The following is a 27,623-nucleotide window of genomic DNA, read 5'->3' as shown; positions in this document are numbered from 1 at the left end:
TGACTCAGTCCCTGGTGTGGGGCTGGGTGGGGCCTTCCCCTGCCCTGCCCCACTCGGGGTCACAGCAGGGGAAATGTCCTCAGCTGAGCGACCCTTCCTAGGGGGGGAACCCTAACCCCCAACCCTCCCCTCTCCGACGCCTATTTGCACCTTGTCTGACACCCCCCGTCACATCGATATGGGCCCAGCCAGGCCCTTGGCTTCCGGGGGGACGGGGGAGTGCTTGGCCCAAAGTGACCGGGCAGGGGGGGCTTGTCCTGGCCCAGCTGCTGCTGGAGAGACGCTGCCCAGGGCCCTTCCTCAGCGGGTCCCTGGAGCGCCAGGTCACGGCTCCGCAGCAGCCCAAGGGGCGTCCACGGAGACCCACCCAGCCGGCCTGCACCAAGCTCGGGCAGCGCTGGGGGGGGGCGTTGGGGTCACACCTGGAACCAGCCCCCGGTTCTACCCCCTTCGGCGCTTGCTGGGGCGTGAGCGCACTGAGCTCATCCCTGCCGCCAGGGAAAGTCTCCCCGTCAGCCCCCAGCGGCCGGCCAAGCCCCTGAGTCCAGCCGGACACGAGCCCCGGGGACCCAGCGACCAGCCTGTCCTCTGCCCAGGGATCTGCCCGTGCCGTGTCGCTGTCCGTGCGTCTATCTCTTGTCCCCGTTTCCTCCCATCCCTGGGTCCGTCTGTGTCCCCCCACACCCAGTGTCTGCGTGTCCCCGTGTCCGTGTCTGCTTGTCCCATGTCCCCGGGTCCCCGCTGTCGCAAAGTGTGGGGGACTTAGGGCCCTGCACCCCCGGCTTCCTGCGATTCACCATGACTCTCAGCCAGCCAGTAAAGCAGAAGGTTTATTTAGACGACAGGAACACAGGCCAAGACAGGTCTTGCAGGCACAGACAACAGGATCCCCCTTAGTTAGGTCCATCTTGGGGTCCCCGGGCACCCCAGCCCCCTTGGGAGGTCAGAGCCCCGTCTGCCTCCCAGCCATATCACCAGCCAGCTCCTGAAAAAAACCCCTTCAGCCACCCCTCCCCCAGCCTTTGTCCAGGTTCCCGGGCAGAGGTGTCACCTGGCCTCTAACCCCTTCCTGGGTTCTCATGTTACATGCTCAGGTATTCTCCGTGGGTCAGTCTCCCATCCCCCAATGCAGACTATCCTAGCCACACTCCCCTGTCAGCATTCACAGACCACAGTAAGAACAGTCCCAGTTCGTCACACCCGCCCCCAGCATCGGCCTGTCCCCGCCCTCCCCCCCTCACACCCAGCAGTCGTGGGGGCAGTTTTGACATTTCGTTTTATTACAAACAGCGTCAATCACGGTACAAACCCCGATCAGCCAGTCCCACCCGCTGTGAGCGACACCCCCCCCGCCCCTCACAATCATCATCCCACACCCCCCTGAGCAGCACTACCGCCCTGCACCTCGGACACTGTCTGACAGCGGGAGGCTCTGGGAGGGGGATGCAGGGAGCTGGGGGTGGAGCTGGGGGGCACAGGGCTTTGGGCTGAGATGCTATGGGGTGACTGCACTGCCTCACCCCTGCACCGGGGCTGCCCAGATCCACACCCCACGCCCAGGCAACACCGACAGCGCGGCCTGGGGTGGGGGTGTCGCCGTTATCCTTCAGCCCGACACACAGACTGCACAGCACACACCCCCAGTCCCGACCCCTGTGTGAAGCAGAGATTAACCCAGGAGTCCTGGCTCCCAGCCCCCTGCTCTAACCACTAGACCCCACTCCCCTCCCAGAGCCCCTCAGGAGTCCTGACGGCCCTCACCCGGGGAGGGTATCACACACATTGTGCTCAGTGGGCAGTGACCCTGCATGGTGGGGAGGGGGTAGGTGTGAGCGGGGGGTAGGTGGGACCGGAGCTGCCCCACAGCGAGTGCTGCATTGGGGGGGGAGGTGCTGCAGAAGCTCTCCTGGGCGGTGGGGTGGGGGTGTGTGCAGTGATTCCCGAGGTCCCAAGCAAATCACAGTCATTTCTTTCTGATTTCTGAGTAGACGGTGCCACTCTCCGGGGGGGGCTTGGGCCCGGGCGGCGGCTTCTGGTCTCCTGCGGTGAAAGCGAGTGTAGAATACTGAATGTTTTCGTCACCCTGGAAGACAGGAAAGCCAGATCAAAGACTGCAACAGGCAGAGAACCCAGGAGTCCTGGCTCCCAGCCCCCCCTGCTCTAACCCACCAGACCCCACTCCCCTGCCTGGGTCAGAGATAGAACCCAGGAGTCCTGGCTCCCAGCCCCCCCTGCTCTAACCAGCAGACCCCACTCCCCTCCCAGAGCCGGGAAAGAACCCAGGAGTCCTGGCTCCCAGCCCCCCCTGCTCCCCTCCCCTCCCAGCAGCAGGATAGAACCCAGGAGTCCTGCGGCCGGACACGAAGGCTCCTTACCAAGGTAGGTTTGTTGTCACCGACGCCCTGGTCTGAAGGACAGAGACAGGAGACAGACGGGGTTAGAAACACGACAGTCCCGGGGCGCAGCCCCCCCCCCAGCCAAGCAGTGACCCACCCCCCCGGGGGCAGCAGGGCCCGTGCGGAGTTAGTGGCAGCAGGCGAAGCACCAGCTGGGTTAGTGGCTGCAGCCGGCGTGGCCCCCAAGGGCTCAGCAGGGGTCCTCAGGGTGGGGGGCTCCTTGCACCAGGATGGTGAACCCAGCGGGGGAGGGCAAGGGAAGGGAAGGGGGAGCGGGGGGGATGGGGAGGGAATAAGCAGGGAACCCCTTGGCCATGTGACCCCCAGCCTGCGTCTCCGCGGTGCTGCCCCAGGTTCCCAGCACCAGCCGCGCGGGTTAGGGAGGGAGGGGAGCAAGAGGGGCTTGAGGGAGGGAAGGGGGTGGGGGGATGGGATAAGCAGTGAACCCCAGACCCAAGTGACCCCTTGCCCCATATCCGCTGTTGCCCCCAGAGTTCCCAGCACCAGGGGTGGGGGGCACCCGGAGCCCGTGACACCCACAGCCCAGAGCAGCAACGGGGGATCCGGGACCCAGCCCGGGGGAAGAGAATCCCAGACGGGCTCTTGGAAACTGGGGCTGGCGCGGCCGCGATGTCACTTCCTGTCTGGCCGGGGAGTTTCCCATCATGCCCCTGGGCTTGGCTGTCCATCACTCTTTGGCATGGGGGAGCGGCAGCAGCACTAGCAGCGGTGCAGGCATGTGGCTCGCAGGCCCCGCCCACATGGCTCGCAGGCCCCGCCCACACAGCTCACAGCCCCGCCCACACGGCACATGGCATGCAGCTGCGAGGGGCGGGGCTGCTACTTACTGTGGGCGGGCGCGGCCTGGCCTTCGATGGGCGGGCGCTGCTTGGGCCCCCTGGGGAAACAGCAGACTCTGCGTCACGCCGGGGGGGGGAGGGATTGGGCCGTCCCCCACGCCAGGGACGGGGGCAGCAACCAGCCGGCTTCCCCAAAACTGCAGACCTGTCCCCCCTCCCCTCGCCTCCCCACGGCCCATCCACCCCCACACACACCTACCAAAGCCCACAGCCATCCATCGCCCCCACCTCTCTATCCATCCACCCCCCACATGCACCATGTGCCCCAGACTCAGCCCCTGGCTCTCCCTGTGGGGATGGGTAGCTCTGGGGTGGCTCAGGGCGCTGGGTGCCAGCCTGGGCAGGGATTGTTTCCTAGGAGACCTGACACTGTTTCCAAGAGGCGTGTGGGGCGAGATCCCATCCTGGGAGTCAGAGAGGTGGAAGGACCCTTCACCACAGAGCAAGTGACAAGCAGAGACCCCGAAGTGCAGAGACCTGGGGCTGGGGGGCAGAGAGAGTGACCCCCTCCAGCACCCAGGGGTAGCTCCCAACCCCCCTCCTCACCAGCGCTCGGGGCAGCCCCCAGCCCCAGGGCCCCCCGTCCCCCGAGCCGTTACCCTCCAGTTTTGCGGAGCAGGAAGTAGAGCAGGCCACCGAGCAGCGCCGCCCCGGCCAGCGACCCGATGACGATCCCGGCGATGGCTCCGGGTGGCAGGCCTGGGGGTGAAGTTGGCTCTGGAAGAGATTCGGGAGGAGAAAAGGGGGGGGGGTGTATCAGGGAGTCCAGTCACGACCCCCCGCCCCAGCCCCACACGTCCCAATGCTGCTCCCTCTTGGTGCCTAACGTGAAGCCCTGGGGGCTGGAGCCCCCATCTGCCCCCCCGGAGACATTGGGGGCAGCTCAGCCAGGTGTCCCCTGAGCCTGACGGGTTTGGGCCCAAGACAGGACGCAGGCTGTGGTGGGCTGAGGGGGGGTCCGAAGGTCAGGAACTGGGAGGTCTCCTGGTGCTGCCCAGCCCCCTTGGGAGCAGGGGAGGTTTGGGGCCCCCCAGTGGTGCCAGTGCCCCCCACGCCCAGCGCTGGGTCAGTGGGGGTCTCAGCTCTATCACTGGCTGGTGCTGGGGGGATTCAGGAGACCATGGGGCTGGACGGCGCATTGACAGATCCCCTGCCCCCCAGCCACAATCGAGCCCCCCCAGCCATGGGGGAGACAGACCCCCAGCCTAGCCCCAGTCGAGACCCCACAGTGCCTGGCCCTAGAGAGGAGCAGCGCTGACCAGGAGAGAGAGAGGACCCAGTACAAAGACACCATTGCCCAAGGGTCCCCTGAGCGCTGCTGGCAGCCCATGGCCTGGCCACCCTACACCCAGCCCTGGCTCCCCCTGCACCTCGCCCCAGCCCCAGCCGTGCCTCTCCCCGAGGTAGGGCATTTTCTGGTGCCTGACTCACTTAACCGCACATCCACAGATGCTGAGGCAGTGAGGTTGGTGATGGGATTGTGAGCCCGGCACTCGTACGTGCCCTGGTGATCCTGTGTAATGGAGTTAAAGGTCAAGCTGCTCCCGGTCTCTTTAGTGTCGGTGCCGTTGAGAACCCAGCGATAGCTCGGGGCTGGGACGGAGTCGGCGACGCACGTCAGGGTCAGAGGGGACCCGAGGGTAATGGATCCCGACTGGTCTATCTTGGCTGAGTCCGGCCCATCTACACAGAGAGGGAGGGCATCAGGGGGGGGGGCAGTGCCAGCGAGGGATCCCTGTATAACCAGCCCCAGCCCTCTGCCCCAGGGGGGTCGTAACTCAGCACAGCGCGAAGAGTCCCCGTATAAACAGCCCCTGTATCCTGCCCAAGAGGAACCACACCTCAACACCAGGTGAGGGGGCCCCGTATAATCCGCCCGTTTCCCACCCCAGAGGCAGCTGTATCTCTGGGCGATGCCGGCAGGACCAGGGGCAGCGCGGCCGGGGGACGGGGCTGCAGTTACTCACAGGCCACCGTGACGGTGCTGGGCTCGCTGCGGTTGGTGCTGATGGGGTTCCTGACCTCGCACTGGTAGGCGCCGGCGTCGCCCCGGGTGACATTCAGCACCGTGAGGGTCCGGTTGTCAGGGGACAGCCCCAGCCGCTCACTGGGCGCGAGGGACAACCCGTCCCGGAGCCAGAGCACGGTGTCAGCGCTGGGGGAGCTGTTACACGTGAGGGTGAGGTTCCCGTTCTCCAGCACCTGAGTTTGGTTTGGCGTCACCGTGGGCTTGGGCAGGATTTCTGGGAACAGAGAGAGCGTTACCGTGTGTCCCTACTCCTCCATCTGCCCACGACAGGGGCTGCTGCCCCGCGGGATTGCGGGAAGGGTCCTGGCACCACCATCCCGCTGCATTGTGGGAAGGTCCCAGCATCGCTGTCCTGCGGTGTCGTGGGAAGGGTCCTTTTCCCCTCAGAGCTGCGGAGACGGGCAGTTGCCTTCTGGGGTCCGCCAGAGGGTCTCTCTCCCCGGCGTCAAGTCTCACAGTTATTGGTTCCTCCCTGAGGCTCTGGCTCCCGGAGCCCCGTGATTTTTGGGAGACTCTCGGCTGTGGTTCGAAGGGAGAGCGACGCTCCGGCTCCCAGGTCTGTCCCAGGATCCAGCCTGACAGCAGGGTTTTCAATGCTTGGTGCCAATGACATTGCTCTGTGGGCACAACCCCGTGTTTGGTCCTTGCCGTCCCCTCCGACCCGGATGGAGCTGCCCATCCCAGACCCTGGCCAGGCGGTGAGGGTGGCGCTGCTGATGCATCATGGGAAGTCTGCCAGAGCCGCTCTCACTGACCCAGGGGAGATCAGAGGTGACCCAGTGAGGTCATGGGGCAGCCCCCGATTCCTACCCAGCCCTATAGCTCAGCAAGGGCCTCATTGCCCCAGGCACCCTGGGTTCTCCCCACACGTCCCGCGAGAGTCCAAGTGGGGTGGTTGCATACGCTGGACTCCAACTGCAGGGCCAAGGAAACTCCTCCAGTCTGTACCCCCTCTTTGGGGTGTCCCCTGGGGGCAAGATTGTCCCCTCTACTATAAATCCCTCTCACCCTGGGCAAGGGCAGGATCATCCCTGCCAGTCTGTCCTCCCCTCCCAGAGGGTGGGATCCAGTCTGTTCCCTCAGGGCAGCCCCCATCCCCTTGTCCCCCGCCAAGCTCCCTGCCCTGCCCGCTGGCTAATTCACTCTCCAGCACCCCTTGCTGGGGGGCACCGAGCAGCGCGGGGGCCGTGGGGGGTAGGCTGATAGCGGGTACAGACCGACCCGACCCCCCCCCCCCCCACCAGAGCCATGGCCACACGCCCGGCCCAGGTGGGAACCAGCCGGAGGCGCCAGGTGGACAGGAAGCTGCTGTCTGAGCTGCAGTGGGGCGTCCCACAGGGGACAGATGCCCCGGAGGGGCAGAGGCAGGACGGAGCCGGGAGGGAGAGACGGGCACAGAGCAGGGCACTCAACGCGCTGATCGGACGGGTCCAGCATCGCTTGGAAAGCGACAGGTAGCGTCCGGCCCAGCTGCAGCACGGCTGGGAACAGCCCCCACAGGACAGAGCTCACGGGGTGGAGCTGGGCCCTGGACAGGACCAGAGCGCAGGGGGATGTGGCTGGACAGACAGTGAACTAGCCAAGAGCGCCCAGCACGGGGAGCGGGAGCGGCGCAGGCAGTGACTGATAGAGCAGTGTCTGATCCAGACTGGAGACAGACGGGAGCGTCCCCTGGAGAACAGAGCTCGAGGGGTGAATCCAGAACTGAGCTGAAGACCCCAGACCCGGCTCCAGAGACAGGCAGAGCCCAGGGCGCAGGAACGGCGCTGACCCGCGGGGTTGGTGCACAGAGTAACAGGGGACGTCGCAGGCAGACAGGGAGCCCGGCTGGAGACAGGACAGATCCGAAGTGGCCAGGGCGCCCGCTGGACAGACAGCGACAGAGCCCTTGGTGTTCTGTGGGCCTGAGACAGAGACAGAGACAGGCCCGGCTACTCACCCAGCACCTGGATTACCAGGGTGGTGCTGTTCTTGGTCAGGTTGGTGATGGGGTTCTGTGCCTGGCACATGTACGTGCCCTGCTGATCCAAGCTCGTCAGATTAAGGGTCAAGCTGCTCCCGGTCTCCTTTAATTCAGTGCTATTGAGAACCCAGCGATAGCGCGGGGCTGGGACGGACTCAGAGACGCACGTCAGGCTCACAAGGGACCCCAAGGGCTGGGGGACGAGTTCTGATGGCTCTATCCTGGTGGAGTCCGGCCCATCTGCACAGAGAGGGAGGAGGTCAGGGGAAAGGTCGGCACCAGAAAGGGATCCCGTATAAACAGCCCCACACCCAACTCCATGGGCACCTGCATCGCCATGGTTGGGTGAGAGCCAGGCGCAGCGCGGCCGGGGATCAGAGCTGCAGTTACTCACAGGCCACCGTCACGGTGCTGGGCTCACTGCGGTTGGTGCTGACGGGGTTCCTGACCTCGCACTGGTAGGCGCCGGCATCGCCCCGGGTGACGTTCATCACTGTGAGCGTCCGGTTGTCAGAGGATAGAACCAGCCGCTCACTGTCCGAGGGGGACACCCTGTCCCGGAGCCAGAGCACGATGTCAACACTGGGGGAAGTGTTACACGTGAGGGTGAAAGTCCCATTCTCAAGCACAAGGGTTTTGTTTGGCATCACCGTGGGACTGGGCAGCATTTCTGTGCAGGGAACAGAGAGAGCGTTACTGTGTGTCCCTACTCCTCCATCCGCATAGGATCGGGGTCCAGCACCACCACCATTCTGTGGGATTGTGGGGAAGGTCCCAGTGTAGTCATCCCACAGCATTGTGGGAAGGGTCCTGGTGTCGCCACCATGTGGGATTGTGGGAAGGATCCCGGCATAGCCTTCCTGAGGTGTCATGGGAAGGGTCCTTCGCCCTTTGCCCCTCAGAGCTGCAGACACGGGAGGTTGCCTTCTGGGGTCCGGCAGAGGGTCCCTCTCCCCGGCGTTGAGTCTCACAGTTATTGGTGTCTCCCTGAGGCTCTGCCTCCCGGAGTCCTGTGACTTTTGGGAGACTCTCGGCTGTGGTTCGAAGGGAGAGCGACACTCCGGCTCCCAGGCTCCGGCCCGACAGCAGGGTTTTCAAGTCGATCCCGTGACAGTTCGGGCCCAACAGGAGGGTTGTGACCCCACAGGGTGCTTGGTGCTGCTGGCATTGCCGGGTCCTTGCCGTCCGCTCCTACCCGGACAGAGCTGCCCATCCCAGACTCAGGTCGGGGGTGACCTCGCTGGTGCATCATGGGTAGTTTGCCAGAGCCTCTTACTGACCCCGGGGAGCTCAGGGTGACCCAGTGGGGTGAGGGGGGTACCCCCCAGCCCAGCGCTGCCCCCCATTCCTACCCAGCCCCATAGCTCAGCAAGGGCCTCACAGCCCCAGGCCCCCTGGGTTCTCCCCATGACCCACGAGAGTCCGACTGGGGAGGGGGCATCCGGACTCCAGCAGCAGGGCCAAGGAAACCCCACCAGTCTATATCCCCTTCCCTGGGGTTGGGGGGTGGGATTGTCCCCTTCAGTCTGTTCTATCAGGGCACCGCCCTCCCATGCCCACTGGCTAACGCGCTGTCCAGCAGCCCCTTGCTGGGGGGCACTGAGCAGCGCGGGGGCCGTGGGGGGCAGGCGCACAGGGAAGAATCTGGTAAATCCAAAGAGAGAATCAACAGAACGAAGGCGGAAACAGCACCTCAGAGAGATGGTACCTCCCCCACCCGCCATCCGCTACCCACCCCCAGGAGACAGAGCCGGGGCCAGCAGCGCCCAGATCTCAGGCGGGGACACAGACCCGGTGCGCGGCTGGGGGTCTGGAGCCAGCCTGTAGGCTGATAGCGGGTACAGACCGACCCCCCCCCCCCCCCCCCGGCCAGAGCCATGGCCACACGCCCGGCCCAGGTGGGAACCAACCGGAGGCGCCAGGTGGACAGGAATCTGCTGTCGGAGCTGCAGTGGGGCGTCCCACAGGGGACAGATGCCCCGGAGGGGCAGGGGGCAGAGACAGGACGGAGCCGGGAGGGAGAGACGGGCACAGAGCAGGGCACTCAACGCGCTGATCGGACGGGTCCAGCATCGCTTGGAAAGCGACAGGTAGCGTCCGGCCCAGCTGCAGCACGGCTGGGAACAGCCCCCACAGGACAGAGCTCACGGGGTGGAGCTGGGCCCTGGACAGGACCAGAGCGCAGGGGGATGTGGCTGGACAGACAGTGAACTAGCCGAGAGCGCCCAGCACGGGGAGCGGGAGCGGTGCAGGCAGTGACTGATAGAGCAGTGTCTGATCCAGACGGGAGCGTCCCCTGGGGAACAGAGCTCGAGGGGTGAATCCAGAACTGAGCTGAAGACCCCAGACCCGGCTCCAGAGACAGGCAGAGCCCAGGACGCAGGAACGGTGCTGACCCGCGGGGTTGGTGCACAGAGTAACAGGCGACAGGGGATGTCCCATGCAGACAGGGAGCCCGGCTGGAGACAGGACAGATCCGGAGTGGCCTGCTGAACAGACAGCGACGGAGCCCCTGGTGCTCTGTGGGCCTCAGGCAGAGGCGGGCGTGGGGCGCGGTGCCCGGTTACTCACCCAATCTCCAGGGTGATCTAGCTCGAGTGGCCATCAAAGACAATTATCACCACACAGGTGTAAGTCCCAGACTGGCTCATGGAGAGATTGGGGAACAGGAGCTCAGAGCCGGAGGAGGCCAACGGAGCCCCAAATGTACAGGTCAGCTGGAGCGTGGAGCCCTCAGCATAAACCTCCTGGCGGGGGGTGATCGTGGGGGTGTTGGGCCCATCTGGAGCAAACACAGGAGAGCCACGTGTTGGGGAGGGGCTGGGGGGGGCTGCTTCGGCTGCAGAGACCTCAGCACCCAAGGGGCCTAGATCCAAAAGCCAGCAGGCACCCCTGACACTGTCCAGCCGATGCCGCTGCGTAGCTTGGGAGGATCCCCCCACTTCATCCAGCCCAGGGAGGAGATGGGTGGTTTGGAGAGAGACGCCCTGTCTGGATCCAAAGTCCCCGAGTGATGGAGATCCCCCCTCCCCTAGGCTGCTCCCCTGGGGTCCCCTCCCTGTGGGGAAGTGGCCCCGTACCACCCAGGCGGGCTCTGACTCACTGCAGCTCCCGGCTGCGGGGTCTTACTCCGCGTTGGCCTGAGGGGTTAGAGCTCTCTGCTCCCACAGACCCCGGCCCCACGTTTGTCTTTGCGTCTCACAGATCCTCCATCTCCTGCCCCCTGGACCCCCGATCTCTGACCCACTTAGGGTGACCAGACAGCAAGTGTGAAAAATCGGGACAGAGGGTAGGGGGTAATAGGAGCCTATATAAGAAAAAGTCCCAAATATCAGGACTGTCCCTATAAAATCAGGACATCTGGTCACCCTAGACCCACCGGCCGGAGCTCCCCTGGGAAGTGGGGAAGGACCCTTGGCCACCGGGGCTCACACTTACGGAGTACGTCCAGCCGGACGGTGGCGTTCTGGGAGCTGGCAGCGTTGGTGGCCAGGCAGGTGGAACTGCCCGAGTCCTTCCTGCTGCCAGGATCCAGCGTCAGGGTCTGGTTGTCGCTGCTCAGGGGGACGCGGCTTGTGGCCTTAACAATCTCGTTATCCTTGAACCAGCTGTAGGAAACCAGGCTGCCCCTGGCCTCACAGCTCAGGGTCACGGCCCCGGGTTCGATGGGGACGGTGGGGGAGATGGAGATTGACCCCAGACACCCCCTCTGCGAGACAGAAAGGGGCAGGCAGTTATCCGAGGCACAGGGGAGCAGCCGAGGGGGGGCATATATCCCGGGATGGGGTAACATGCTCCTGCCCCTGGAGCTCCGGCCTGGCCCTGTGACGTTACTGACATAACCTGTGACCATATGGATCATTGTTGCAACCACTGTTATATATTTGCAGCAAATCTTGTACAAAGGTTGTCATGTGAGGTGTCTATGAAAAGGTTATGATTTGCTGGGTATGATGCTGCTGTCTGTAGGTGTGTATCACTTGTGTAGTTGAAATTATGAATATTGGCTCTGTACTTGTATCTCAATGTGTTTAATTCTAAATAGCATTAGTGAAGCATTTGGTCAGCTTCTTGAGAAAGGAATTTGTAAATTAAGTGCCCAATCAAGAAACACTTAACTGACAATGGACTTTGGAAGACTCCAATCCACATACGAAGTCTTCCTGGGGGTGTGAGCAATGGCTGCCGCCTGTAAAGAACTGAGTCATGCATGGACATGTGACTTGCCCATGTGACTCCAAACTCCATTTTGCTGCTGTAATTTTCCACAGTGAGAACAAAGAGGTGTCCTTACACCTGGAAGAGACTATAAAAGGCTGATGCCTCATCTCCATCTTGTCTTCAATCCTGCTTCTGACCTCTGGAGGGACTTTGCTACAAGGAAGCTCTACACAAAGGACTGGGGATGTTCTCCAGAGACTTGATTTGAACCTGCAGTTTATTCCATCCCTGCTACAAGCCTGAACCAAGAACTTTGCCATTTCTGTGTGTAACTGATTCCATTTGACCAATTCTAGCTCTCATCCAGATCTTTTTCCTTTAATGAATAAACCTTTAGATTTTAGATTCTAAAGGATTGGCAACAGCATGATTTGTGGGTAAGATCTGACTTGTATATTGACCTGGGTCTGGGGCTTGGTCCTTTGGGATCGGGAGAACCTTTTTTCTTTTACTGGGGTATTGGTTTTCATAGCCATTTGTCCCCATAACGAGTGGCACTGGTGGTGATACTGGGAAACTGGAGTGTCTGAGGGAATGGCTTGTGTGACTTGTGGTTAGCCAGTGGGGTGAGACCGAAGTCCTCTCTGGCTGGCTGGTTTCAGAGTAGTAGCCATGTTAGTTCTCCTCGTTCTGGCTGGCTGGTTTGGTGCCATAGAGGTGGAAAGACACCAGCCTTGGGCTGTAACTGCCCTGCTCTGAGAAATTTGTCCTGAATTGACACTCTCCGTTGGGTCCCACCAAAGCCAGTATTGTTACAGCCCCCCCCCCCCCCATTGGGGAGTGAGCCAGGCTGACCCTGATCCTGCTGGGGGCAGGGGGAGCGTCCCACGGACACAGGGTGTGACGGTGCACTCCATATGATTTTATGAAAATATGCTAATAAGTGTGAATATGATGTAACGGGAATATGCGTCATGCAAAAGGTCTCTTGTAAGGTATCATTACAAAGCTTATGTGTGGTCATCCTATTTGTATAAATGTACCACTCTTGTATCTGAAACTAGAAATATAAAATATAACTGCGAGGGCCTATTGTAATTATGTAAAGTGTGGGCCATTAATGGTGGTTTGGAATCTGGATGACTCCCATTAACCAGGACCATAGTCTGCAGATGGCTGTTTACCTGTATATGTGTGTGCTGGCAAGTGGGTAATGAAGTCTTGCAGTGACATGTGATCATGTCACCTGAACTGGAATCCATCTTTAACCTGGTGTCTTTCCATTGAGAAGGGGGGTGGAGGGTGGGAACCCAGAGAGGGACAAAAGATTCCCGCCTTATGCAAAAGATACATAAGTGGGTGGAACAGAACGAAAGGGAGGAGCCATCATGAGAAACCCCCTAGCTACCACCTGAGCTGGAACAAGGGCTGTACCAGGGGAAAGGATTGGGCTCAGACTAGAAGGAGGCTAGTCTGTGAAAGAAGCTGATTGGAACTTCTCTGAGGGTGAGATTTTATCTGTATTCAGTTTTCTACTGTATTAGGTTTAGACTTGCAGGTTTTATTTTATTTTGCTTGGTAATTCACTTTGTTCTGTCTCCTATTACTTGGAACCACTTAAATGCTACTTTTTGTATTTAATATAATCACTTTTTACTTATTAATTAGCCCAGAGTATATATTAATACCTGGGGGGGGGGGCAACAGCTGTGCATACCTCTCTATCAGTGTTATAGAGGGCGAACAATTTATGAGTTTACCCTGTATAAGCTTTATACAGGGTAAAACGGATTTATTTGGGGTTTGGATCCCATTGGGAGTTGGTATCTAAGTGCTGGAGACAGGAACACTTCTTAAGCTGCTTTCAGTTAAGCCTGCAGCTTTTGGGGGACGTGGTTCAGACCTGGGTCTGTGTTTGTAGCAGGTTAGCGTGTCTGGCACAACCAGGCAGGGCACTGAAGTCCCAGGCTGGCAGGGAAAACAGGCTCAGAGGTAGTCTAGGCACATCAGGTGACAGTTCCCAAGGGGGTTTCTGTGACCCAACCCATCACACAGGGGCTGTGGGGTGAAACTGGGATGGACCCAGAGTCCGATGGACAGGACGTGGGGCAGAGACAGAGCAGGGAGCACGGGCTGCACTGAGGGCAGAGGGTGGGTGAGAGACGTGCACCAGGCCGATGTCCGATTCCCGCGCAGGGCAAAGACAGGGAGCCTAGGGCAGGCAGGGCGGATCAGAAGCGACCAGGCGCTGGGCACAGACAGGCAGAGACAGCAGCGCGGGCTGTGCTGGGGAAAGGAATCCAGAGTGATGGATGATCCAGATTCAGGACACGTGGGAACAGCCCACGGAGACTAGACCCCACAGGGGCGAAACCGGAACTGCCCAGGCACCGAGAGACCAGGCGCTGGGTGCAGAGACGGGCGCACGAGGCGCTGATGGGAGCAGCTGGTGGAACAAGTGACCGTCTGACGGCTGATGCAGCTCTGGGGAAGCACAGATGCTCTGGGGTTGAACCAGGCCTGCCCGGGAGGGAAGAGCAGGTGCTGGGGAGAGCCCAAGAGAGCCGGCACACCCTGCGGGGATGGGCGATATCGGCACAGTGAGTGACGGAGAGGACGTCCCCGTGGGGTGGTGAGGGGGCAGGACGGAGCCGCACAGACCCAGCTGATGGCAGACGGGGTGTTGGGGGCCCAGGCGCAGGCTCTGCAGTGCAGAGCGACGGGGTCATTCATCAACAGGCAACAGTTTGGCTTCAAATCCAGCTTCAAGAGAGACGGGGCCAGCACCACGGGACCGAATCTCAGACTGGAGCCCCCGGCCCCGACTGCGGAAAGGGCAGCAGGGCTGGTAGATGGTGACAGAGCAGCGTTGGATCCAGACTGGAGACAGACGGGAGCATCCCCCGGAGAACAGAGCCTGAGGGGTGGATCCAGGCCAGTCCCAGAGCCCTGGCTGCAGAGACAGGGAGCTCCCAGCACGGGAACAATGCTGACCCATGGGGTCAGTGCAGGGAGTGATGAAGGATGCATCCCCATGCAGACAGGGAAGGGAGCCTGGCTGGAGACAGGCCAGCCCCAGAGCCCTGGCTGCAGAGACAGGGAGCTCCCAGCGCGCGGTAACGATGCAGACCCATGGGGTCGGTGCAGGGAGTGACGGGAGACGTCCCATGCAGACAGGGAGCCTGGCTGGAGACAGGACAGACCCAGGGCAGCTGAGCGCCGGCTGGCCAGACTGACAGAGCCCCGGGTGCCCCACGTGCCCAAGACAGAGGCAGGTGAGGGGCGTGGTGCCCAGCTGCTCACCCAGCCCCGCGATCTCCAGGTCGGCGCTGTAGTAGTGGCGCGTGAGGACGCTGTCGGCTCTGCAGGTTTATGTGCCCGAGTGGTTCACAGAGAGACCGAGGATCAGGAGCTCGGACGACGGCCCCTCTTCCCGGGTCTGCATCCCACCATGACGCCACGTGCACCCCACGGACAGGTCAGTGTCTGCAACCCAGGGCAGGCTCAGGTTAGAGCCTGCGGCGCAGAGCTGCTGATCGGGGCTGATCACAGGGGTCAGGCCCAAATGGAGCAAACACAAGACGGTCACACACCTCCACAGGGCAGGAAGAGCCCCAGCACCCGGCGCCAAATACCCAGAGCTGGCGCCAATGCACAGGGCTGCCCCGGGGCACCGGGACCCGGCCTCCCTCGGAGTGCCTCAGACTAGGAGAGGAGCCAAGGGGATCTCGGCTCCCTGAGGCGGCACCGATCCCAGGACGCTGCCCGCTGCGGCTGTGTCAGGAGAGCCCCGTGTCTCCCAGGGACGACGGCTGCCCCCGTTATTTCGACCTGCAGGAGAGCCGTGACTGGGGCTCACTCACACACGGTGCCCCTATGCTCGCCCCGCTGGGTGAGACCGGCAGCAACCCGGGGCAGGGACGGGGTCTCTGTGCCGCACCCAGCACCGCGGGGACCCAGTCAGGGGACTCCTCACACGACCCCACCCCAGATAACAAACCCAAGGGACAGCGTCCTCCAGACACCCCCCAGGGGCTGCGGCAACTGATGCAAAGTCTCCCACCCAGGCACTGCTGGGACCAGACTGGGCCGTGCTGCAGCCACCCGGGTCTAACCCCACCCCCCCGCAGGGTCTGGGGAGCAAAGGGGCCTGCTGGGAACTGACGCGTTGTGGGACCAGCTCGGCCACCCCCTGCCCTGCTAACGCACAGGACAAAACCCCCGAGGGGCTCGACTGGGCCTAGACTCTCCATGGAGCTGCTGATGGGACACGGGACCCAGTAGCTGGCTCCAGGCTGAACCCCGCCACCCATCAGATACACCCCCAGAGCCGTGCCCAGCCTCCCGGTGGTGTTAGCGCCAGTGTCCCCACATCCGGCCCCCCCAGCTCCCGGGAGACGCCGCGCTCAGTTTTCCAAAGGAGTCAGAGTTTCCGGTGCACGGGGCTGGGCCTAGACCCAGCAAGCCCCCGAAGGAACACGGCCGGGATGGGCTCCCAGGACCCCAGCTCCTGCTCTATAGGGAGACCCTCGATCGAGGGCTAACACGGGGCTGACCCGTGAGCTGGCTCAAGCTCCTGTCAGGCCCATGTGAGGGAGGTTTGAAGCCCGTCTCCAGAGGCTGGGACAGGTGGTTCTAAGCCCCCCGCTGAACTTTTTTTTTTTTTTTCCTAGTAATTATTCATATTTTACTGCATCAAATACTTAATGCTGCTCTTTTCTTAAATCAACAATTCATAATATAAACAAACAATACACATAGAAATTGGTATTGTAAAAAATGACTGTACCTATTGGGTTCCGGGAAGTGGGCGGCTACTGCTAAAGGATCCTCCCCCCAGCCTAAGGGGAGGACCCACAGGACCTAAAACCCAAATGATTACGGGGGACAACTAATGTAAAAACAGGGACAGGAGTGCGATTAAAGGGTCAAAAGAAGGGAACCTGATGGGGACACCGAGCAGAGAACCCCGGACAGCGCCCACTGCTCCTCAAAGGTGTCAAGGGAGCCAGTGGACGCCGCCCAGAGGAACTCTGCCCGGATACGTGAACGGACAGAGGATCGGAAACAGGCCCCACAGTCACAGGAACCTCCATCGGCCAACCTCCTCTCCCTGGTTTTATAGATGGCCTGTTTAGCCAGGGCCAAGAGGAAGTTGACCAGGAGGTCCCGCGACTTTGTGGGGCCACGGATAGGGAGTGCGTAAATGAGAAGGTGAGGGGAAAAGTGTAACCAAAAACGCAACATAATGTCGGTGAGGAGCCGGTGTAGGGGCTGCAACCTGGCACACTCTAAGTAAACGTGAGCCAGGGTCTCCCTCACGCCGCAGAAAGGACAGGTGTCAGGGACAGGGGTAAACCGCGCCAAGTACACGCCCGTGCTCACGGCCCCATGAAGGAGCCGCCAACTGACATCCCCGGCGGGCCTCGGGACCAGGGTGGAATAGAGGCTGACCCACCGGGGCTTCTCACCCTCGACAGGTGGCAGGAGGTCCCGCCACTTCGTATCGGGGCGGGACACGAGGGTGAGGAAGTGAAGAGTGTGGAGCACGAGCGTGTATAGATGTTTCCTTGGCGCGGTCAGGAAACGAACCGGCTGCAAGTCGTGCAGCCGGACTGAGCCCTGGTCACTAAAGCAGGGGCAGAGAAGAGCCACAGAAGCGATTCCAGGGCGGGAGGAAATGCCTTGGGCAGGGACGGCTCCCAGCTTTTTGCCGCCCCAAGCAAAAAAAAATTTGGCTGCCCCCCCCCCCCCCAGCCCTGGGCTTCCCCCCCCCCCCCACCAATGCCCTCCCCCACCCGCACTCCTTGCCTCCCCACCCCGGGGCTCTCTCTTCCCCCCCCACCCGCACCCCCTGCCGCCCCAGCCCTGGGCTCTCTCTTCCCCCCCACCCGCACCCCCTGCCGCCCCAGCCCTGGGCTCTCACCCCCCCCACCCGCACCCCCTGCCGCCCCAGCCCTGGGCTCCCCCCCAGCCAGGGCCAGCTCTAGGTTTTTTGCCGCCCCAAGCAAAAGAATTTTGGCTGCCCCCCCTTTTTAACAAACCCCAGTGTTAGGAAGAAATTGCATGCATTTGTGGAGAACCTAAAGAATTTGACTGGCATCACATATTGTATAGAAATGCAAAAACCCCATATAAAATTGCCAGCAAGTTAAAGAAGTATGGGCTGGAAGAATGGACTATAAGGTGGATAGAAAGCTGGCTAGATTGTGGGGCTCAATGGGTAGTGATCAACGGCTCTATGTCTAGCTGGCAGCCGGTATCAAGCGGAGTGCCCCAAGGGCCGATCTTGGGGCCGGTTTTGTTCAATATCTTCATTAATGATCTGGAGGATGGAGTGGACTGCACTCTCAGCAAGTTTGCAGATGACACTAAACTGGGAGGAGTGGTAGATACACTGGAGGGTAGGGATAGGATACAGAGGGACCTAGACAAATTAGAGGATTGGACCAAAAGAAACCTGATGAGGTTCAACAAGGACAAGTGCAGAGTCCTGCACTTAGGATGGAAGAATCCCATGCACAGCTACAGACTAGGGACCGAATGGCTGGGTAGCAGTTCTGCAGAAAAGGACCTAGGGGTTACAGTGGACGAGAAGCTGGATATGAGCCGACAGTGTGCCCTTGTTGCCAAGAAGGCTAACGGCATTTTGGGCTGTATAAGTAGGGGCATTGCCAGCAGATCGAGGGACGTGATTGTTCCCCTCTATTCGACATTGGTGAGGCCTCATCTGGAGTACTGTGTCCAGTTTTGGGCCCCACACTACAAGAAGGATGTGGAAAAATTGGAAAGAGTCCAGCGGAGGGCAACAAAAATGATTACGGGGCTGGAGCACATGACTTATGAGGAGAGGCTGAGGGAACTGGGATTGTTCAGTCTGCAGAAGAGAAGAATGAGGGGGGATTTGATAGCTGCTTTCAACTACCTGAAAGGGGGATCCAAAGAGGATGGATCTAGACTGTTCTCAGTGGTGGCAGATGACAGAACAAGGAGTAATGGTCTCAAGTTGCAATGGGGGAGGTCTAGATTGGATATTAGGAAAAACTTTTTCACTAGGAGGGTGGTGAAGCACTGGAATGGGTTACCTAGGGAGGTGGTGGAATCTCCTTCCTTAGAGGTTTTTAAGGCCCGGCTTGACAAAGCCCTGGCTGGGATGATTTAGTTGGGGATTGGTCCTGCTTTGAGCAGGCGGTTGGACTAGATACCTCCTGAGGTCCCTTCCAACCCTGATCTTCTATGATTCTATGATTCTAAATAAACATCTGCCATTCTGCCTTCCAATGCTGGTTCTACTCTCTTTGGGTATGTCCAGACTACCCGCCGATTCGGCGGGTAGTAATCGATCTATCGGGATCGATCTATCGCGTCTCGTCTAGATGCAATATTTCAATCCCCAAGCGCGCTCCTGTCGACTCCGGAACTCCACCAGGGCGAGCAGCGGTAGCGGAGTCGATCCCGCGCCATGAGGACCCGAGGTAAGTCCCATAGCTGAAGTTGCATATCTTACATGGACCCGCTCCCCCCCCCCAGTGTAGACCAGCCCTTTCTTAGGCCTGGGCTACACTCAGGACTTCCCAGCGCTACCGCGGCAGCGCTGTGAAGCGCGAGTGTAGTCGCGCCACCAGCGCTGCGAGAGAGCTGTATGTACTCCACCTCTCCGAGAGGAGTAGCTTGCAGCGTTGTGAGCGAGCGTGCAGCGCTGCAGGCGCTGATTACACTGGCGCTTTACAGTGCTGTACTCGCTGCGCTCGGGGGGGGGGGCGTTTTCACACCCCTGAGCGCAGCAAGTTGCAGCGCTGTACAGTGCCAGTGTAGCCAAGGCCATAGAGACAAGAGGGAGGAGTGAGGTTAGCACTTCATTAGCTAAAAATATCAAAGAGAAATTCAGAAAGTCAAGCCACATGAAACAGTTCTGTTTTAAGCAACAGAGAGTCCTGTGGCACCTTTAAGACTAACAGATGTATTGGAGCATAAGCTTTCGTGGGTGAATGCCCACTTCGTCAGACGCAAGTTCTGGTTTAGGGTTTTTAGGAAATGTGGTCATTGGTGGAGAAGGGGCTGAGGATGAATCAAACTGACAGAACCAAACGTGACCTCCTCCTTCACCACAGCAATCCCCGTTTACACTTGCAGTGGGGATCAAACCGTTTCTCCTATTTTTATTTCACTTTAGGATAAATCTCACCCCCCCCATCCCCCGCAACCCCATCTTTAGTGCTCCAAATGCACATGGAAGGCATAGGGACTAACCCTCAAACCTTGTACCCGGAAAGGGATGGGGATCTAGTAAAGAGGGTTCAGGCAGAGGAGCGGGTGTGGGGGCGCTTGGGGGCTCTACACTGGCAGAGAAGCGGGGTGTGATGTACTTGCAGAGGAGGGTGGAGGAGGAGAGGGGGTATCAGGAGGGTTGCAGGCAAAGAGGTGCAGGGGAAGGGGGAGGTGCGGGAGGAGAGGGCTGGGAGAGAGGTGCGGAAGAAGGGAGAGTACAAGGGGAAGGGGTGCGGCGAAGGAGCGATGGGGGAGGTACAAGTGGAGGGGCTGCGAGCAGGATGGGGGGTGCAGGGGCTGAGAGGGGCAGGCGCTGACAGCTGCTTCCCCAACCCCGTGCAGGCAGAGCCGAGAGGACAGACACTAACCCCCAGGTGCCCAAGTTGCGGGGGTCCCCCGGCAGGGCAGTATCCCCCGCTGCCCCACTCAGAGCCGGGCTCTGCCTCTCCCCGCCCCGGCGCTGTGGGGGCCCGAGGCAGGCAGCGTGGGGCTAAGGCGGGGGAGGTGCATGATGGGCTGGGTCCGGGGGCAGGAGGGGGCAGCTCGGGCTGCCCAGCCACTCGCCCCAGCAGCGCGCGAGCCAGGATCCGTGCCCCCTGCCCAGCCTGGCGGTGCCCTGCACAGCCCACTCGGGTGGGGAAACGCCGCACCGCCCGGGGGAGACTCAGAGCAGCAGCAGGACCCCTCCCCCCTCCCTGCATCCCGGACCCCACTTCCCTCCCTCCCCGGCTCCTCACACACTCCGGGAGCCCCTCTCGGTGCCGCAGCCCGGGCTCGGCTCCAGGGGACGATGCTCTGGCTCTCCAGTGGCAGGGCTCTGGCCAGGGCCGGCTCCCGGCTTTTTGCTGCCCCAAGCAAAAAAAAAAAAAATAGGGGCTGGAGTGCCGCCCCTTGGAAAGTGCTGCCCCAAGCACATGCTTGGAGTGCTGGTGCCTAGAGCCGGCCCGGGCCTTGGAGCAGCGGCTGGCAGAGCTGGATTCAGAAACCCAAATGAACTTGGCAAAAGTGACTGGGAGCCGAGTAATACCCTTTAAAGCCCTGTGACTTGTTCAGCCTGTCAGATCCCTGGGGTGTCTGTCTGATACCTGTGGGTCAGCCCCTCCGCGGGGAGATAACGGGCGTGGGAGCTCCCAGGCCGAGCCAGAGGGAACGGCTGGAAGTTCCAGGCAGACACGTCCCAGTTAGACAAAGGCCCAGGTTTGTACCAGGCTGGGTGACCAGCCGCTGGGACGAATGCCCGAGGGCAGGGGTGGCCCCTCCATCTCGGATCCAGGCTGGGGCCTGTCCAGCCAACACGAGTGTCTGGGCTCCATACTGCGCTAACAGGGGATTCTCTGGCCTGCCCTGTGCAGGAAGCAGGACTAGTTGGTCGAATGGCCCCTACTGGCCTCAAACGCACCAAGTCTGTTAATTATTAACTGTTTACAGTGACTCTGACGGCACCTTCCCGCTGGCCGAAGGTTACCGACAAGGCGCACAAGGGAAGGGGGGATTAGCAGATGGGTTCGGGGTGACAGGCACACGGGGGGCAAAGGACGCGGCAGGAGCTCTTCTAGGTGGTTATCGGCCACCCACGGCCCTGCCGCTCTGCCCAGGACAACAAATCCACCAGCTTCACTGCTGGGTGCAGAGATTCTCGGCTCTGAGCTCCTGCTTCCCCCAGCAAGTTACCCATTAACCGCCTGCCTGCTTATCAGGGGACTTTCCTACAACCCTCCAGACCCCGACTTGTGGGGAGGCGGGAGCAGGGCTCACAGAGGGAGAGGCTCCCGGCTCCCTGGCAACTAAAGTTCCCCAGGGTGATGGGGGGGGGGGGGCTTGGAGACGCTGTGGGGCGGCAGTGCCAACCCCCCTCTCCCCCCCAGGGTATCTCACTCTGGGACCCAGGGTGAGTCTAGCCAGGCACCAAGACCCAGCCGCCCCCACCCCCACCCCAGGGTGACACGCTGAGAGTGACCTCACCAGCCGCCCCTCTCCCGGTGCCGTCAGCCAAGCGCCCCTGCCAAGTGAATGGGGGCGGGAGGCCGAGGGCAGCGAACAGCCAGCGCTGCCTGACGCGTCTCTGCTGTGGGGGAAGGACCCCACCCCTCTGCTGCTCTCCCAACACTTCCCATCAGACCCCCCTCCCCCCCGGGGTTCCCACCCCAGACTCTGCCCGTTGGGGGCGCCCCACGCTCCCTCCCTGCATCCGGCCAGCCGCTCCTGAGGAAAACACGTGTTTGCAGCTTCCCAGCCCCGGCCGTGCTGCAGGGCCTCTGTGCTATGGGGCAGGGGGTCAGGCTGGGGGGCTCTGGGGGCAGGCAGGGGCTGTCAGCCTCCAGCCAGATGTGCTTTGGTTGTGGGGCTGGCAGGGCTGCGTGGCCTGTGCTGGAGAACTGCCCTGGGGCAGAGCGCGAGAGCCAGGGGTCGAGCTACCTACACCAGGGATGGATTTGGTCCATTGTGTTTCAGCAGGTTGATTTGTTATGTGGATTATGGTAACACCGAGATTGTTCCGGGCGCTGCCCAGACCCCGAACCAGATCAGGCCCCACGCGCCAGGCGCTGCCCAGACCCCAGCCAGGATTAGGGCCCCGTCGCGCCGGCGCTGCCCAGACCCCAACCAAGATCAGGGCCCCGTTGTGCCGGGTGCTGCCCAGTCCCCGACCTAGATCAGGGCCCTGTCGCGCCAGGCGCTGCCCAGACCCCAACCCGGATCAGGGCCCCGTCGCGCCGGGCGCTGCACACACACAACACGACAGCCCCTGCCCTGAAGGGCTCCCAGTCTAAGCGGCCAAAGGCAGGATCACTCTCCACGTTACAGCTGGGAACCGAGGCCTGGAGAGGGGCAGGGACTGGCCCAAGGGCACCCAGAGAGTCAGCGGCAGAGCTGGGAACTGAACCCAGGAGTCCGGGCCCCACAGCCACAGACAGATGAAACTCCAGGTTCTCTGCTGAGTCCCACGGGGCAGCAGGCCCAGGGGGCAGTCGATGGGCACAGAGAGCAGCAAGGTTCCCTCCCAGGGAGGCGGCGCACAGAGATCTCCGGGGTTACCCAGGGGAAAGCAGACCAGGCCAGAGGAGGCTGGAGCCCAGATGCCCCGGTGAGGGGCCCGACAGAGCGGGGGGAGCCGGGAGGCTGAGGCGCAGCTGGAGATACTCTCAGAGCGAGTCGATGGAGGAGAGGTCGCTGGTGCTGACCCAGCTGGAGGCTTCGCACTACCAGGCCCTGGTGTCACTGCAGTGACGCTGGCCAGGGTGAGGGTGCGGCTATCCGGGACCCGCGCCAGGCACTCGCCCAGCCAGGGGGCTGCCCAGCCCTCAGCCAGCGGATGGCGCCAGTGCCAGGGGAAGTCACGCAGGTGAGAGCTACGGTGTCAGCGAACTCCGCCGGGCAGGGGCTGCGCACCCCACCTCGGGCAGCACCAGCTCCTCTGCGGGCAGAAGGGGTGGACGGGACAGCGGGCTGGGGGGGGCAGCGATCTCCCCCCTCCAGCACCTGGCACGAGGAGTCCAGCCGCCCTCGCACCATCTCAGGATCCGCACAGGAACACGCAAGAGCCTTGACCCCCCTGCCCCCCTCTGAAGGCAGCTGGGCCGGCTGCGCAGACACATCTTCCTTCTGCGGCCACTGCCCTGGGCAAGGAGCCGCTGGGAACGGGCCCCAGGGTGATTATCCAGGGACGGGGCGGCCTGGTAGACACCCCCCAGAGCTCCCAAGGGTCCCCCGTCATCCACAGCAGCAGGGCTCCCTCTGCCCCCAGTTACCGTGTGTGTGGGGGGGGTTAGAAAACACAAATTTTCTGGAAATTGAGGCACAAGGTGACCACAGCTCCTGGCTTCCCAACAGCGACGGGCACTGGCTCTGTGGGGGCACTGGGGTGGGCAACAGGCTCCTGCACCCCCAGATCCCTGTCCCACAGCCCCCGTCAATCTCCCGATCCCACCCGCACTCCCACTGGGGACTGGGCAGCAGCGCTGGACTGGGGCAAGTGGGACCAGGATCAGGTCCAATGAGCGTGCTCCTCCCCGCAAAGAAGGAGGGGAACTGAGGCTGAGAATCACATGGTGAGAGTCAGGGGGTGGGGTTTGCACGATGGTGTGCAAAGATCTTTGCACTGATCACACTGCAAGATGGACACCAGTGGCAGGGGAGCAGGGTGTGCTAGAGAGAGGGGACAGCAGCCCACAGACACCTGGGGATGCAGGGGGTGTGGGGGGGCCCCAGAGTCTGGGGAGGTAACCACCAGCCAAATACTGAACCTAGATCTCGAGCCCCGGTGGCCCGATCCTGGCCCCAGGTGAGGACACACGGATGGGGCTGGGGGAGCGTCCCGGAGAGGCCCAGCTCCCAACGGAGCCAGAGGGAGAAGGGGTGAATCTGCCCCCCAAATACCCCAGTGCTCAAGAGCGGGTGTCACAGCAGAACCGATCACACGCAGGGAGAGGGGCCCTGGCACTTCCTGGCACAGATGTGCCTCCGAACCCCCAGCAGTCCCCAACCCGGACTCCCCCCCCCCCACAGCATGGGACACCCCCTCCCCACACCCAGCATGGACCCCACTCCCATCCCTGGAGCAACCCCCCCTCCACTGCCCCCCAGGACCAGCCATTTCCCTCCCCCCAGCGCCGGGGCCACGTCCCAGAGCTCCATGAACAGGGGTTGGGATGGTGCTGCCTGTCCCCGCTCCCCACCCACACACCCCCGCCTACAGCCCGTCCTTCCCCGGGCAGAGCCACCAGTGCCAGCTCCCCGGGGCAGCACGACCCAGCTCTGCCATGGAGACGCTTCTCCCCAGGCCGGTTAATGCTCACTCGGGCTGGCAAGGCAGAGATGCCGGGATGGGGGGAGACACTAGGGGGGCCCGGAGAGGCTGTGGTGGGCAGGAGGCAGTGGGGTGGGAGGGCACTGGGATACCAGGCTGCGATGGGATGGGGGGTGCCAGGGACACCATGGGGAGCTGGAGGGGCTGGGACAGGCAGGCGACACTGCAGACACCAGGACAGGCTGGGGGCACCAGAGACCCTGGGGGCACCAGAGAGGCCGGGGGGACTGGGCCCCCGGAGCCTGACTCCTCCGTGCCCAGAGCAGGGTCGATGCAGGCGGCATGAGGGAGAGCTCCCCTCACAACACACAGCCCCCCTCACCAGTGTGTGCCCCAAACCCCAGGGGATCTCAGGGTCTCTGGCCCAGCCCTTGGCCCCTTTGCTGCGGCTGCCAGTGAGGGGCTGGATCCCACTCAGGGGCCAGGAACCGAGCTGGGACCCAGCAAATCCATGTCACCCCAGACCCTGAACGGGCACTGGTGGGAACGGCGGGCTCTGGTGGGTGCTGGGAAGCCCAGGGATCCCCCTATGCCCAGTCAGGCTCAATCCCACACTGCTGGGACTGCCAGGGAGAGCCAGAGCCAGGGGGGTAATGGCAGGTTGGGGGGACCCAGGGCCCCACATTTCTGGGGGGCACCATCTCCCAGGAGAAGCAGGAGGCAGGGAGTCCCAGGCTACCCCACGGTGTCTGTGTTTGGGGGCGGGTTCCCCCATGTCCCAGCCAGGCTCATCCCTGGGGGAGACGCCCAGAGCCCCATCGCTGGGGCGGGGATGGCGGGGGGGGGGACACGGCTTGGGATCAGCGCAGCTCCGGGTGAGGGGAGGGGGGGGGGGCACTTACCATAGACGCGCAGACCCACTGTGCCGAGGACAGGGTTAGCAGCATTACGGCTCTGTATCTTCACCGTGTAGTTCCCGGTGTCATTGAGCGTTAACCCCACGATGTTCAGGGCGAAGCCCGGCCCCAATGTCTCCCGCCCCGTGTGGGCCGGGCCGTTCTGCTGAACGGGGGGGGTGTATGGGTAGTAGTTGAGGATCAGGCTGTTTTCATCAGCGGTCGCTGATCGGTACCACATGCAGGACAGCAAGCCCTGTGGCGGTGGCTGTGGGGCCAGGCTGACGCCCCCTCCCACCATGGGGCTCGGCGGGGTGATGGTCACTGTGGTCTGGGCCAGCGCCGGCTGGAGGCAGGAGCCCAGGACGGAGGCTGCGGGGGAAGGAGAGTCTCAGTTGGGCAGCGAGAGACCAGGGCGCCGGGGGTCAGTCGGGGCCTGGGGGGATGTGACCAGCGAGCGCCCGCCCTGGGGGGACCAGCGGCCAGAGAGCGCGGGGCACGGGGCAGACCCTGGGCTGGTCCCTGCCTGGAACTTCCAGACCCAACACCCGACGGGGGGAACCTGCCCCGGGCTCCAGCTCCCCAGTCGCGGATCGGGCGGGGTCGGGGGCAGGAGGTGCCGACGGCTCCATGGAGATGGGGGGGTATCCCCAAAGCCGCTGAGAGAGTCAAACATGTGACCCCCCCCCCGGCTCTGACACCCCCAGGACAGGGTGGGGTTAGAGCGGGGGGTAAGTGGGGGCTGGCGGCCCCCCCATCCCACTGGGACAGGAAAGAGAGGGGTTGAGGGGGGGGGAGAGAGCCCCCTGGGACGCAGCTACGGGCAGGGAAGTCTGGTGAGAAAACGCCCAGGGCCAGAGCCCGGAGGGTGTAAATCGGAGCTGCTCCATGGGACACAATATCCCCCCACTGACACCACTGGGGATGGGGGGGGGTGTATAGGGACAGGCAGGAGGCAGGACGCAGGGTACAGGCGGGTGGTTGGTGTCCCTGACGCCGGGATCCGACCAGACACCAAAGAACAATTCACACTCGCCCCCCCCCCCCCCCCGCCCCAGCTGTCCGGCAGACGGGATAACTCTGGGGGTGGGTGCAGGCTCCCTGGGGGGCCGCAGGGGACCCCATCCTGGGACTACCGAGGGGGTGAACCCCGTCCCCCACCCTCCGCCCCAAAGCTGCCCAGCCCCCCCCCCCCCCCCCCCGCCCGTGCCCTGCTCTCACCTGCCAGCAGCAGCCCTTTCCAGGGGCCGCCCCATGCGGGGGGGTCCCAACTCCCGGGCCGACGCCCCATGGCCCTGCCCCTCCCCAGGGGGTCGCTGCCTGCTGTGGCCTTGCAGAGAGCCGAGTGCGGGTGCCCGGCCGGACACCTGGGTTCTCTGGAGCCGCTGTGCCAGCTGCCGGGGCTCCCTGACTGAGACTCTGGCCGGGCGGGGTGGGGACTAGACAGCTCCGGTCCCTCCCCCTCTCCGGGGGCAGGGCTAACGCGGAGCCAGCCCCTCTGGCCGGGCTCCCCCCACCTGCCCAGATGTTTGTTCACTGCACCTGTGAGTCCCGCTCTAGGGCAGGGGCAGCTGGGAGCCGGGCAGATGTGGTCGCCACATCTCAAAAAAGATCTATTGGGATCGGAAAAGGTTCAGAAAAGTGTGACATAAATGATTAGGGGAATGGAAGGGCTGCCATATGAGGAGAGATTAATAAGACTGGGACTGTTCAGCTTGGAAAAGAGACGGCTAAGGGGTAATATGATTGAGGGCTTGTGACGAAGTGGGACTGTTCTTAATGTTTTCCTCAGTTTCCCCTATGCAGTTCTTAAGTGACTAGGTGGTGGGATAAGGGTGTATGGTTGCTGCAGAGCAAAGGGCCAGGGTACATAAATGCCGGACACTCTGTCTCCTGGCAACTGATGGCCTGGGCCCCTCCCCGGCAAGGTGCCAACTGAAGGTGTTGGAGACAAAGGGATCAGGTGACCTCCTGGCCCGGGAAAGAGACAAAGCCCAGAGAAGGAGGGGCTGGACGGGGGCTGGAGTTTGGAGCTGGCTGGGGACTGGAAGGGAGGGCAGACAGGGGTCTGCCTCGCTGGGCCCCAGAATGGACCCGGCCGAGGGGTCCCGTTCGCTGGACCTACAAGCTCTGTTTTAGACCATGTTCCTGTCATCTAATAAACCTCTGTTTTACTGGCTGGCTGAGAGTCACGTCTGACTGCGAAGTGGGGGTGCAGAACCCGCTGGCTGCCCCAGGACCCCACCGGGGCGGACTCACTGTGGGAAGCGCACGGAGGGGCATATGCTGAATGCTCCCAGGAGAGA

General features: G+C 62.3%; 1 protein-coding gene across 1 annotated transcript; it reads right to left on the bottom strand.

Annotated features, from left to right (window-relative positions):
- Positions 1–1,963: 1,963 nt before the first annotated feature.
- On the bottom strand, positions 1,964–26,608 carry LOC135892704 (carcinoembryonic antigen-related cell adhesion molecule 1-like). Its single transcript, XM_065420497.1, has 10 exons — positions 26,539–26,608; positions 25,324–25,689; positions 7,643–7,918; positions 7,225–7,488; positions 5,224–5,499; positions 4,688–4,939; positions 3,856–3,973; positions 3,245–3,294; positions 2,376–2,407; positions 1,964–2,083 (listed from the first exon to the last, which is right to left on the bottom strand). Exons 1-10 carry the CDS (start codon positions 26,606–26,608, stop codon positions 1,964–1,966), a joined length of 1,824 nt encoding a protein of 607 aa, XP_065276569.1.
- Between the last annotated feature and the right edge of the window lie 1,015 nt (positions 26,609–27,623).

This window comes from Emys orbicularis, chromosome 20, assembly GCF_028017835.1.
Source record: "Emys orbicularis isolate rEmyOrb1 chromosome 20, rEmyOrb1.hap1, whole genome shotgun sequence".
NCBI lineage: Eukaryota > Metazoa > Chordata > Testudines > Emydidae > Emys > Emys orbicularis.
Note: the sequence above shows the minus strand (reverse complement) of the source record. Positions and strands in the feature narration are given on the sequence as shown.

What these genes read in the sequence shown, in the direction of transcription:
- LOC135892704 (XM_065420497.1), bottom strand. Translation starts at nt 26,608, where the DNA reads ATGGGGCGTCGGCCCGGGAGTTGGGACCCCCCCGCATGGGGCGGCCCC. An exon ending in AGTGGGTCTGCGCGTCTATG is followed by an intron (nt 7,919 to 25,323) that starts GTAAGTGCCCCC and finishes TTCCCTGCACAG; the next exon opens with AAATGCTGCCCAGTCCCACG. An exon ending in CAGCACCGTCACGGTGGCCT is followed by an intron (nt 4,940 to 5,223) that starts GTGAGTAACTGC and finishes CTCTCTGTGTAG; the next exon opens with ATGGGCCGGACTCAGCCAAG.